We start from the raw sequence: 14,053 nt of genomic DNA, 5'->3' as shown, positions 1-14,053 counted from the left end.
GTCATAAAACAAAATATCTGACGCCACAATGGAAAAGTGATTGTTGTTGACGTCAAAAGTTCAAGCGGCCGGGTTAGCCGGGAATAGCGATAAGGTGTATAGGGAAGCAAAGTCGGCATGAGGAGAAATTCGTTGCTCTGTTGACGCTTGATATCAACAGATAAATATTCAAATGAAAAGCAAACCAACTCTTTTCGAAAGATAATGTCAGTTTTCTTAAAACAAAATGGATTTAGAACGGACTATCAATTTGTAGTAAGCCTTATAAGTAATGTCGGGAAAATAACAAACCTGTTTTGCTGTTTTGCACGAAAAGCTGTGTCAATAATTTTCAAATTGCTAATCAGTTTTGAAAAATAATAATATGTGTAGTACTAATACTGAATAACATAATACTGAAAATTTTAAATTTATGCCGATTTTTATGATTTTCCTATGTATGTTCTATGTATCTTTTGCATGTGTATTATGTTATGGATTTCAAAAGCGGGTATCTCATAAACTGTATTGGTTACTCCCATTTTTTCGATTTCCAGGTATACTTGTTTTAAAAGAAGTACTCATATGAGTATTTAATCTTTTAGACTTTATAACATTATTTCATTGAAGGAAACTGAACGCCTCCAATTCTGGAAAGGGTGTAGTTCATTGCTATAGTACAAATCCAGAAATACATTTTTTGGATGAAATATTTCAGACGAGAGATTAAACAACCGCCAGATTTATGTACAAAACAATAAACAAAAACAAATATGATAGACAGCAACAAACGACAACAAACGAAAAACTGCAAAATTCAGCTAAAAAGGGCTATGCTGTTTTATCATTAAAGATGAAAAGCACCTCTAGCTTCTGATTATAAGAGACAAAACCTACATCTATGTCTTTGTGTCTCTCTCTGAGTAGATCCCATCTTCAATTTATATTAATTCTTCAATCTTTTCGTCTGAAATTGATCTTATATATGGTAAAAATTGGAAATGTAAAAGGTTTTGCATGGTGAGCTTAAAAATAAAGTAATAACTTTACATTGGAACGTGAAGCAAAATGGGGGAGACCGGGAACAGTACATATTTAAAGAAAAAGTCTTGCCCTATGAAGATAATACATTTCCGATACGCAAATTTCAAGTAATGGTTTAACAAAGTTTTTTGGTTATAAATTAGGAGCAGCCTAGCACCATGGATATCGTTTCGTGCGATTCTTTTATATTTATTTAACAAAATGAATTTAAATCCTGGTTCTGTGCGTAAGACAATCGTGTTCTCCGCAGATTACATCGCGGACAACAATATTTATTTGAGGAAAAAAAAGGGTGATGTAGCGGTAAAAAATGTTTAGCTTGGAAAAGTTTTGAAATTCTAAATTGGTTGATAGTAAAATTTTTGATGCAGATGATTATGCACAATTTTGATTTAGTCAGATAATAATTTAACACTGAAAACATTTTCCAAGAGGGGGATAGTATCAATTTCAGCCGTTCGCCCTAACTCTGTTGGAGCAATTATTGTGTCAGGAGGACACTCCTTTTAATGAAGCCCGTATAATATGACCATGCACGGCCGACTTAATGTATCAAAAAAAACGATAGGGTTAAAAGTATGTTACTATTGAGAAATGGGAAGTTGGCAACTGAGAAGCTGAAAATAACACGTTTGTCATAGATTCTAATTTTGAAGTCGTCATTCTTTGTCATGATCAAAGAAAACATCAAGTTACGGAGCGAAGAGGATTTATGTACAGTAGTGTATACGGTAATGATCAATTACAGATCAACCTTGTAATTTTCAGTGTTTGTAAAACAAAAACTACAAAAAAGCGATATACATTAAGGTAACAATCAAAACTAAATATGTGTACACCTAACAGAAATAAAGAAGTTTTTACTGAAAATAATTTAATCCAAAATGTCACAACCTTGAAGCTTGAGACATCAAAAAAAGTCTATTCAGATAGTCAAAAGCACTTTGAATATCTATAAAACAACCTAACAGCCTTTTTTTTTTAAACCAACTAAAATTGAGAATGGAAACGGGGAATGTGTCAAAGAGACAACAACCCGACCAAAGAGCAGAAAACAGCCCAAGGCCACCAATGGGTCTTCAACACAGCGAGAAAATCCTGCACCCGGAGGCGGGCTTCAGCTGGCACCTTAAAGAAAAATGTGTACTAGTTCAGCGAAAATGGACGTCACACCAAACTTTGAAACATATATATGAACCAAAATTAATAAAGCATACAAGACTAACAAAGGCCAGAGGCTCCTGACTAGGGACAAAACATTTATTAATGGTTGAGTTGAAGGCAAAACTAACATCAGTTATGTACCACGACCTGGTCTCATCTAGGATATTATTTTAGTTGGCCCATAATGATGGTCTTTAGTGTATAACGAAAGTAAAACATTTACAAAAACAATAATTTAGTGTGATACCTCTTATCATATCGGCAAATACTTACTGGAATAATTTTTCCTTTACACCACCGTCTTTGGTAAATGTGTGTATAATAAGTTACAGATCGTTTTTCGCGTTTTGTTCTGTTTGACCGACCTTTTGCAGAAATACGGTTCTTGGACGGAGAAAATTCTATGAAAATTGTACCTGTCAGGACTTATTTGTATTGTACCCAGATCTGAAGTTAACGTTTAGTACAGTAGTGTATGGTGATGGTGTACAGTTCAAAATGTATTTTGTTCCGGTTAACAGATTTAAAGCGGAATTTTGCTGACTTTTGTTCATTCTTTAGTTTTGTATGTAGAGTTTTGAAACTGTTGTTTTCTTTTTTCGTCTTTTTATTTACGATAGAATTATTGGTTTTTCATCGACTTATGATTTTTGATTGTCCCTTTTGTATAATCTGCCTTTTCCACCTAATTTATGCAAGTTTCATTTTAATGAAAGGATAATATGAAAAAATAATGTTATAACAAAAAAAGATAAAACTTAAAAAAAATAGATTGTATAATTTATGGTTTTTACATATCTTTTCCATTATAAAAATATAGCTAATAATTTGATAAGTGTCACTTACATATCATGGCAACTATGCTAAAAATTTAGAATGTTATCGACATATTTGTTTGAAAACATATGTTAGAATCATCTTTATTTTCGATAGTTCAAAAATTAACGTTCCTCATCGTTAATGAAATACTTATTATCTACTTTAATATTTTTTTATTGCTTTACCTTATATCTATTGAAGACGGAGGAAAACATGGAATATAAAGACAAGTGCGAGTATAATGTTTTCAAATGATAAATAGATTGCTGTTTTTGTATAGACCTTTGCTTGAAGATTTTAAGGCAATACGATTTGGATACGTGAAAATGATATAATAGTTGTTTTTTTTTTGCATTTTTCATATAACACTCTCAAATGTGAAGAAGATTGTTGTTTTTGTATAGATGATTACTTGAAAATTTTAAGGAAATACGATTTGAATGCGTGAAAATGATATAATAGTTGGTTTTTTTTGTTGTTGCATTTTATATATAACACTCAAATGTGAAGTAGCTTATCAGATGAAATAACCTTTTAACTATGCATCTTACCTAAATACAAACGTAGTTAAAAACAAGAGGCTCATGAGAGCCTGATATCGCACACCTGTAATTTCAGTTTCAAGCATTTGACTTATTTGTAGATCTTACTTTGCTGAACAATTTTGTCATTTACACTTTCTTTCTATAATAATAATATTAAGGATGATACATAACCAAAAACTGTAAAGTTTCCTACAAATTAACTATTTCTGGACAGTAACCCAACAATAAGTTGTCCTATTGGTCTAAAGAATTCTTGACAGGTAGATTTAATCCTGTTTAACACTTTCATCTATGTCAGTTTTGCTCTTACTGCTTTAGTTTTTGAGATTTAAGCCAAAAACTTCATTTGACCCCTATGTTCTATTTTTAGAGAAACTGCCGCCAGGTTTTTGAATGGATCAAATCCCCGAATACAATCTATAAACTAGATACCCTAAGGAACATTCAATAAATGTTTTTAAGTATTTGGCCAAGTAGTTTCAGAGAAGAAGATTTTTGAAAAAGTAATTAGACTTTCATAAAATGTAAAATAAAAAAACGTTTAAGTGCAATAACTCCTTAAGGGGTGAGTTGACTATTTTGATCATTTGACTAATTTGTAGATCTTACTTAGCAGAACATTTATTGCCATTTATACTTTCTCTCTATCTTTTATACTTTTAAAGAAAGTAACCTTAACCAGTAAAATTTAAAAAAAAACAAACTATTTCCATCAGTAATCCTACAATGGGTTGTCGAACTCGTCTGAAAATTTCATAACAGATAGATCATGACCCATTCATCACTTAAACTCCTTTCATTTTTGCTCTAACTGCTGTAGTTTTTTGAGATATAAGTCAAAAACTGCTTTTGTCCCCTATGTTCTTTTAGCCATGGCGGCCATGTTTGTTGATGGATCAAAACTTCGGATACAACTTATGAAATAGATATCATAAGGAACATTCAGTTAAAGTTTTGAAGTATATGACCAAGTAGTTTCAGAGAAGAAGATTTTTGAAAAAGTAATAGACGCACGAAAAAATGCAAAAAATAAACGTTTCAAGGGCAATAACTCCTTAAGGAGTCAATTGACTATTTTGATCATTTAACTTATTTGTAGATCCTACTTAGCTGAACATTTTTGCTGTTTACACTTTCTCTCTATCTATTATAATATTAAAGATAATAACCAAAAACAGTAAAATTTCATAAAAATAAACTATTTCGGACAGTAACCCTAAAATGGGTGGTCCAATTGGTCTGAAAATTTCATAGCAGATAGATCTTGACTTATCCATCACTTTAATTCATGTCACTTTTGCTCTAACTGCTATAGTGTTTGAGATAAAAGCCAAAAACTGCATTTGACCCCTATGTTCTATTTTTAGCCATGGCGGCCATGTTTGTTAATGGATCAAAACTTCGGATACAATTTATAAACCAGTTACCCAAAGGAACATTCAGTTAAAGTTTAGAAGTATTAGGCTTAATAGTTTCAGAGGAGAAGATTTTTAAATATTAGCAAACATGATGAACAAATTGTGTAAAATTGTCTTTAAAGGGCAATAACTCCTTAAGGGGTCAATTGACAATTTTGGTCATATAAAATTGTTTCGTAGATCTTACTTTGCTGAACACTTTTGCAGTTTACAGTTTATCTTTATCTTCAATAATATTCAAGATAATAACCAAAAATTGCAAAATTTCCTTAAAATTACCCATTTAATGGCAGCAACCCAACAATGGGTTGTTTGGTTCGTCTGAAAATTGCAGGGCTGATAGATCTCGACCTACAGAACATGTCAGATTTATTCTAAATGCTTTAGTTTTTGAGATATAAGCCACAAACTGCATTTGACCCCTTTGTTCTATTTTTAGCCATGGCGGCCATGTTTGTTGATGGATCAAAACTTCGGATACATTATAAACTAGATACCCTAAGAAACATTCAGTCAAATTAAAGGTATTTGGCCCTGTAGTTTAAGAGGAGAAGATTCTTGAAATAGTTTACGGCGACGACGACGACAGACGACGGACGACGACGGACGCCAAGTGATGGCATAATCAGGTTTTTGTATTAGATTGCTTTACAGTCAAAATGTCTTTTATTCAATATGATTATATATCTAAAGGACTAATGCATTGCTTTTTCAACATCCATTGTGATAAATTGACTGTACCATTTCTGTTGTTATTTATTTTTTCACACAATAAACATGTTCCATCTTGTATATAATTGTTGTACGAAGTAGTTACATACCTGTCTTTTTCTTTTATATAATTTAAATACATAGTTTCATTGAGTGCTATATCCTTGAGATAAAGAGCTAATTTTTTCGGAGACACAAAATCCAAAGTAGTTATAAACGTACTCTTCGGTAAAATATCCTTGATATTAGGACAACCCCTTATTACAGGGACTATATCAAAATTCCCCTTATACAACCGGAATGCCTTTTCTGTTATATAGTCTTCACATATAGAATTTTCAAATGAGAGATAGAATTTATATCTATTACTTAAATCTTTTATGCACTCGTCGCCAGATGAACTGCAAGGTTTTCCACATTTTCCAAATACGTCTACATCGATAAATTTCTTCATCTTTTGAACGTATCTATTCCTTTGTGAATGTGTATAACAATTACTAACCACCCAAGCAACATCCTTTGATTTGTGTTGAAATATTTTAGTGTAATTTTTTTCTTTCGGTACTATTCTTTTAGACAATTTTCCATAGGGTGTAAATATTTCCGAATCTTGTCGATAACTCCATGTCCAGTTGAAAGCATTATTCCACTGTTGTTCTTTGTAGGGTCCATACGTATGTACTGGAGACTCTAACGTCATGAATACCCAAATTTGATTCTCCGTTCTTATTGGTGGATTTTTAGTAAGATCAGAGTGATGAAATAACAAAACATCGCTTTTATTTATTAAACTCTTATCGAGTGATATATCACAATTTTTGAATACGCAATTTTTGAATCCGTTCTGAGGTTTCAAATTTGAAGCCCAAAATGGTGGACTGTACCACAGTAATAAATAACTGCTTTTATTTTCTATCCTTGGAATCATTTGTTGAAAATTGTCTCTTCCGAGTAATGAAATATCAGCTATGGTATATACGATCCAACATATGGAAAAGATACAAATAGGATACCTGATTTGAAACGGACCCGTCCAAAAGCGATCTGAAAAAAAGAGTAACAATATGTAAACATAACACGGAATAACATGAATATGAAAACATGCTATTGAAAAAAATCAAAGTCTCTTTAAAAGATATAACATTTCCGAAAATTGTGCATAACTATATGCTTAATGTTCATGCGTTTTCCGAGGAAAAATTGTGATCCTTGCATAATTCCCAGGATAAGTAATAAAGAGATTGTCCATTCCAAATACGATTACATGTACAATCGTGGCTATTCTTTGCAACTCACAATCTAGTCAACGGATGTTGATAAATATTAAAGTCATCAGATATACAGCTTCCATAATCTATGTATAATTCTGCTTTTCCAAAAAAGTAAAGAAGGAGAAAATGATGTTATTCGAACAAACCATAAGACAGTCTCTGGATAAAAAAATTCTTAACGTTTTAGAGTCTTAGTGTTATCAACGAACATCATATTGTCTGAGCCGACGTTTTCTGGGTAAACATTAAATAACTATGGTTGTTTATGTCTTGGACCAAGAAAACTCTCAGGCCTTTACGACTACCATGTTATATTTGTTTAAACAAAATATCAATCTTTTATCTATGAAAAACAAGTTGTACATGGCTTTGAACTAGCTTTCATAAGCCCTAATAAAGTACGATGTTGAAGAGCATTGCAGACCCAAAATTCCGAAAGGTTTTGTCGAATACAGTTAAGGTAATCTATTTGAATTTTCTTTTTTGTTCATATATCATTAACAATTCTAAGTATTTATACATCTTTGGCTTTCGAGTTAAATTCGGGAAAAGTGCTAAGGACGCAAAGGAGTAAGTTCACGAAATGTTAAAATTGGCCCATATGTTTTGATGTTTTTTTTTAATCAGGTCAAAATACTACAAATTTGACATATATATATAGTTGTCATGTTACTCCTACTAGAATGAGTATTTATTTGAAAGTGTCTCAAAAGTTAGTTGTTGCTGGATAGCGATATGTTAACTTAGACTAAAATCTATTTTGTATCTTTATTCTGATGTTATTGTGTATGATATTGTTTTATATTGGTATGTGACACTATAATAAAATATTTGTCTGTCTGTCTGTCTAAATACAACTTAACTTCTTTTTTTCATATGACATTAAAAATGGCGAAATGATAATCGCTTAAGTATGCATTTTTTGTGTGATAACGTCAGTTGCGATCAAATTTATCCACGATTTTTATTTTAGCATAATATACTTTGGTCGCCACCCAGGATCCTAGAGGTTTGTGTGTCTATTGATTTAATATCGTCAATGGCAACTTTTGGTAACAGAACATTTTGGATCCTAGGTTGCAGGCAAGGGTTTCATCAAGCTATTAGGTCGGATAATGCACAAACTCGTCGTATTTTGATACTATATCTAATCTAATCTAGATTTGTGTTACCTTTTAGTAAGTCTTTGAGACAGATCCATTTAAGAACCGAATTATGGCCATTTTGAAATTTTATGATAAATATGAAAATAAGGAAATGTGGTATGATTGTCAAAGAGACAACTATCCACCAAAGTTCAAATGAAGTGGATGTAAGCAGTTATAGGCAACCGTACGATCTTCAACAATGAGAAAAACACATACCGTATTGTCGGCTATAAAAGCCCCCGACATGAAAAATATGAAACAATTCAATTGAGATAACTAACGGCCTAATTTATAACAAAACAATTTACGAAAAACAAATATGACTGACATGAACCAACGACAACCACTGAAATACAGGCTCCTGAAATTCAATGCAATATTTGGCCTTAAGTGAACCTTTTCTTTTATATACATTTGAAGTGTTTTTTCATTGCTGAATTTGAAACAAAGGAAACAGCTAATATATCTTGTTCTGCTTTATTACGTTGACGTCTACCTGGTAATCGACAGTGAATGACGGATAACAAAAATTCCAGTAGCAACTATTTATGACGAACGCTTATTTCAACCCTTTATGGTCACATTTAAGGACTTCTATGATACACGGTTGCTGCTAAGAATAAAACTTCGTATGTAATGTTTATAATTGACCTCGAACGGTTTTACAGACGGCGTCACAACTAAAATGTATGTTACGAAATAACTGCATCGCTGGCTACATGAATATGTTGTTGCCGTAATCTCATCTTAATTTCTTACTTAACGACATTCGTGATGGTGTCATAAAAACTTATGTAGTGTTTCACGTGTTTCCCCTCAGAACTCTGTTGGAGTAGTTTATGTGTAGGGAACATACTCCTGTTAATGAAGTCAGTTTAGTTTGAACATGCACAAGCGTTACGTATTAAATGTGATATATAAACTGTAATCAATGGAGCAAAGAGTATGTTACTGCTGAGAAATGGGAAGTTGACAATTAGAAATCATTACGTTTGTCATAGATTCTATTTTGAAGTCGTCCATCTAAATCAATATCGAGGTTTATACAATTATGTAACGGTACAACAGGAGGGAACATACATAATTGACAAAACACCGCAGTAAACAAGATATAAAAAATATAAGACCAGTATTCAATTTAAAAACAAACTAGATAAACTTTTGGGAAATCACCAACTTATGTATGAATACAAAGAAGAATGTGGATCGGAAAGAAGAGGAAGAAGAAAATAAAGAGCTGCCTATAAAGGACAAAATGGTGCTGCGGGCAGAGTCAACATAAAATAAGGTATGTGTAAACAGTTGGCCACCTTTAAAACGCCTTCCAATAGACAAGATTGCAACTCTGATTGCTTTTGAGCATTATTAAAACAATATATCAGAAGAATATTCATAATGAAAAGCAAAATTCTGTTGAAAGTAACTCTAAAATTGACAATGGAAATGGGGAATGTGTCAAAGAGACAACGACCCGAACATAGAGCAGACAACAGCCGAAGGCCACCAATGGGTCTTCAATGCAGCGAGAAACTCCCGCACCCGGAGGCGTCCTTTAGCTGGCCCCTAAACAAATATGTATACTAGTTCAGTGATAATGGACGTCATACTAAACTCCAAATTATACACAGGAAACTAAAATTAAAAATGATACCAGACTAACAAAGGCCAGAGGCTCCTGACTTGGAACAGGCGCAAAAAATGCAGCGGGGATAAACATGTTTTTTGAGATTTCAACCCTCCCCCTATACCTCTAGCCAATGTAGTAAAAACAAACGCACAACAGTACGCACAGTAAAACTTAGTATATGAGAAGTCCGAGTCCGATGTCAGAATAGGAAACAAAAGAAAATAAACAAAATGACAATAATACATAAATAACAACAGACTACTAGCAGTTACTGACATGCCAGCTCCAGACCTCAATTAAACTGATTGAAAGATTATGTCTTCATCATATGAATATCAGGCACAATCCCTCCTGTTAGGGGTTTAGTATTATACCGTCATAAAATATATGAGAAGAACATAACCCGTGTCATGCCAACAACTGGTTTTAGAATAAATGTGTTTAATTCCGATGCAAAGACCCTATAAGTGAATCAATATTAAAGCCAAAATATGCAATCTTTAATGACCTGACAACAGTATCGTTACTATATCCCTTCTTAATAAGTCTGTTTAAAGGTTTTGTTAGCTTTTTTCTACATATATTCTGTTGACAGTTAAGCTAAAAAAATTAAGTTGGATACAAGTCAATTAACATGTAGAATATTAAAACATGACCAATTGTCCATTCCTGTTACAGAATGCGTTTCTTTGACGATGTATGTACACTGCTTTATATAATGACCAACACAGGAATGTGTATATTTCTGTCGACGTTTTTAACAGAAATTCAGAGAAAATCCGTACTTTTTAAAAGCATCTTATATATTGCTCACGTTTCACCCAAAAAGCAAACGACGATGGATTTTTCATCTTTGCGTTTCACAAAATACATGTTAAAAATTGTCTATTGTAATGAAATTACACCATGAAACCAGCTATATATGTGTGTCTGGAAGGAAGTGACGCTTTTTGTTAGATCAAAAAGTCAACTTGTGTCAGATTATAATCCGTACTAGTAAAGTGCAACACTCTCTTTCAAGAAATGTATGGCACACTTAAGAAATTTGATATATACTGGCAACTTTATTTAAATTGTATCAATCTAGAATGAATATACAGTTAATAAATAGTATGACAAGTACCTTATAAACTGTTTATTTTTACATATGACACAATCAACTGTATCATCTCTAATTAAAAATGTTGTTAATGTTAACATTGGGCCAGATTAGTTATTGCTACACACTATGTATACCCTCGTCAGATAAAGAATCTATTATTATCAGTATGGTCAGTTTAATAAACGATTCTTTATCAGGAAAAATTAATTGGAATTTGAAAAAAAGCTATTTTTAAATTCTACCTATACAGACATGACAGACCTCGTGATCTAAAATATAAAGGAAAAACAAATTAAATCACGTGACCCATGGACACTTCCGTACTAAAATAATGATTTATATGACAGTATCATTTTGTTTGTGAATCGAATACGTTACATACTGATATACTTTACTGTTGTGTCTGATCGTATTCTTCCTCACAAACTAATTTATAATAAATGACAAAATCATAGATCTCCATCTAATCGCACCATTTTTAATACCTTTAAATTGAATGTTTGATAAATATTTCAAGTGGCAGAAATAATATCTAGGCAATAGTCAGTAAAGCTTAAAAACCATTTATTCACATTTACCTTTAGAATGTTGACATATTAAAATCTACTAAGTTCATATGAAACACGAATACATTAAATTCATGTTTTGTACATTTGTCACAATAATCTATATTTACAACATACATTTTAATAAGACCTAGATAATCAAACCTCGTTTTCATATAAATAGATACATCTATATTTTGTCTGTTGCACTTAAAATTATTATGGAAAAGAAATTCTGTTTATCACTGTTATTACATTTGTTACAAAAAATAACCTGGCGTATCTTGATAAATCCTTAGATGATGTTGGGGATTTTACACTAACACTGAAGCTCGCTAAGTTGACCTTAGGAGGGATTGGTCAATTGTATGGTTCACTTAAATTTAAAAGGTGTCAAATATTGTGGGGGCTTAAATTAAAATTTTTAATTTTTCTGGTACTGCAATAATATTAGCGGTGTAAGATTTAAATATCCCTCTTTAATCATCATCAATAATTTGATTGCTTTCAACAAAAAATATACGAGTAAACTACTCGTAAATCATTCCAGTATAGCTTCAATTGCAATTGAAAGATTGTTGGGTGAAAAGAACTGTTAATGTATTACTATAAGTTAAGTTGACGGCTCAATTAAAAAAATGGTATTCGTGTATTACAATGTATTGACTATTTGTACGTTTGTCACGTTTGTTTATCGTAAAATGCATTAGTGAAAAACCCCTTTTATTATTTTGTTCCAATATTGAAAATAGTGAAACCGATCCCGTAGTTTTTAGTCTTCTGTTCATGCCCGTTTAATCAGTTTTGATCAGTTTGTTTAAGTCACGTGACCTGTTATCGTTGGGATAATTCTTTTAAATTTACACTCAGATATATGCTCCATATTATTAGTTTCACAGTGTGCTAGTGACCTAATACGACATAAATACCATATGGGGTGAGAGCAGATATCGAAATAAAAATGTCATATAGACTTGTATGCACATATTGTTAAAACTACGAAATCAAATATCCAAGAAACTCCACGCCCCACTCCCCCTCCCCCCTCAAATCACGGAAATTGCCATCCACGAAAATAAATGAATCCACAGTAAGTATTTGGTGAAATAATTCATTGGTTATTGAATTACACGAAACATATTGATAATTAAAAGTGACTGCGTCTTTATACTGTGTTAACGAAATTTAAGGAAATAATGAATTAATGACTTTACAGATCTTTTTGAAATCAAACAAGAAGTAATACATTTTGGACAATATAAATTTTTGAATATATTGAAAATTGGTGTGTAAGCCACAAAAATGCTTATGATTGAAAATTGTTCAATTTTTTGAAATTTAATCAAAATTTGGCCGTTTTTTTAAATATTCCACGAAATGAAAGAATTTACAAAAAGGCTCCTTTGGTTGTGTTGAAGATGTGTTTTAGCTTAATGTGAAAAATTTAACTCTGATAGAGATGCTCTCTCTTTGACTTTGTTTGCCAAACAATTCCACATTATTTTCTATACTGGAAAATCAGCAAAAATTCGTTTATTTATATTAAGCTGTGAAGATAATCAGGTCCTTAATGCTGTGGCAAAATTTATTAAAGTCAATAAGAGTTAGATCTATTTATTTTTCATGTAACTATATTATATACTATAAACTAAGGGCTAATTACAGTCTAATTGTATTGTGTTTGTGTATTTAAATTCTATGTATCTATGCTAATCAATATTCTTTTTCCTTATACATTTATGCTCTATATGCCCCTTATGGGCCCTTAATTGGTAATAAAATATGTTCTTGTTCAAACAAAAAGACGTCACACATCTAAAAAAATATGCACTGAATATTCATAGTAACATTCTACAACTTGAAAAGGAAATGGTACAGATATAGAAATAAGTAAATGTAGCAGGATTGCTAATTAGACAAATTGCAACAATTGATTGTTAAATAAGATGAGCATCTCTACGTTAAACCAGATACGAAAGAAACATCAACACGTGAACCTTCTGTTATTATACGAAAGATATATCAAAATGAGAAAGAAAAATAGAATGTTCGAACAACGTTAATAATAATGACCAGTTAAACGATTAAAGTACATTTTCATGAACCCTAACGAAAAGAAAAACCTGAGATTTCGCTTATGTTTTGTATATTAAAAAAAATTATTATCGTCTTCATTTTTTGTATTTTATACTTACTCTGTACACTTGCTTAGTATTTAATCGATGATTAGAATATAATATTGACAGTTATAGTTCAAAGCAAGAAATACACATACCCTCTTTTCCGAGTTGTTTCCTGTTCAAATCCATTATTTCCAAGTAATCATCACCAATAACTATGAATTGGTTACAGTTACTGAATAACATTTAACACACTAAAGACAGGTAAACTACACATAAAAATTTACAAGGATTACAGTGGTATTGTTAATAATTATACTACAAAACGAAATTTAGCCAAGGGCAATCAAAACAATCATCATGAAAAATGTGAGGGAAGTTATGGGCTATTTATTGTGTAATAATTTTATGCATGTTTTATAACATCAATAAAAGAACAGGCTTCTAATGTCCCCGAGTTGGATATATCTGTCAAAGGGAAAAAAGTAAAACAGTATTTTCTTGCTTTGGATTTTGAATATTTTGGCCTCGAACATCATTGAAGAGACATTCATTGTCGA

At 31.7% G+C, this 14,053-nt stretch overlaps 1 protein-coding gene across 1 annotated transcript; it reads right to left on the bottom strand.

Moving 5' to 3' along the window:
* Positions 1–5,648: 5,648 nt before the first annotated feature.
* On the bottom strand, positions 5,649–13,749 carry LOC127706745 (alpha-(1,3)-fucosyltransferase 7-like). Its single transcript, XM_052211405.1, has 2 exons — positions 13,649–13,749; positions 5,649–6,724 (listed from the first exon to the last, which is right to left on the bottom strand). The coding sequence occupies exons 1-2, from the start codon at positions 13,737–13,739 to the stop codon at positions 5,649–5,651; spliced, it is 1,167 nt and encodes a 388-aa protein (XP_052067365.1). The 5' UTR covers positions 13,740–13,749.
* Positions 13,750–14,053: the final 304 nt, after the last annotated feature.

Source organism: Mytilus californianus, unplaced genomic scaffold, assembly GCF_021869535.1.
Source record: "Mytilus californianus isolate M0D057914Y unplaced genomic scaffold, xbMytCali1.0.p SCAF_6, whole genome shotgun sequence".
Taxonomy (NCBI): domain Eukaryota; kingdom Metazoa; phylum Mollusca; class Bivalvia; order Mytilida; family Mytilidae; genus Mytilus; species Mytilus californianus.
This window is presented reverse-complemented; position numbering and strand designations above follow the sequence as displayed.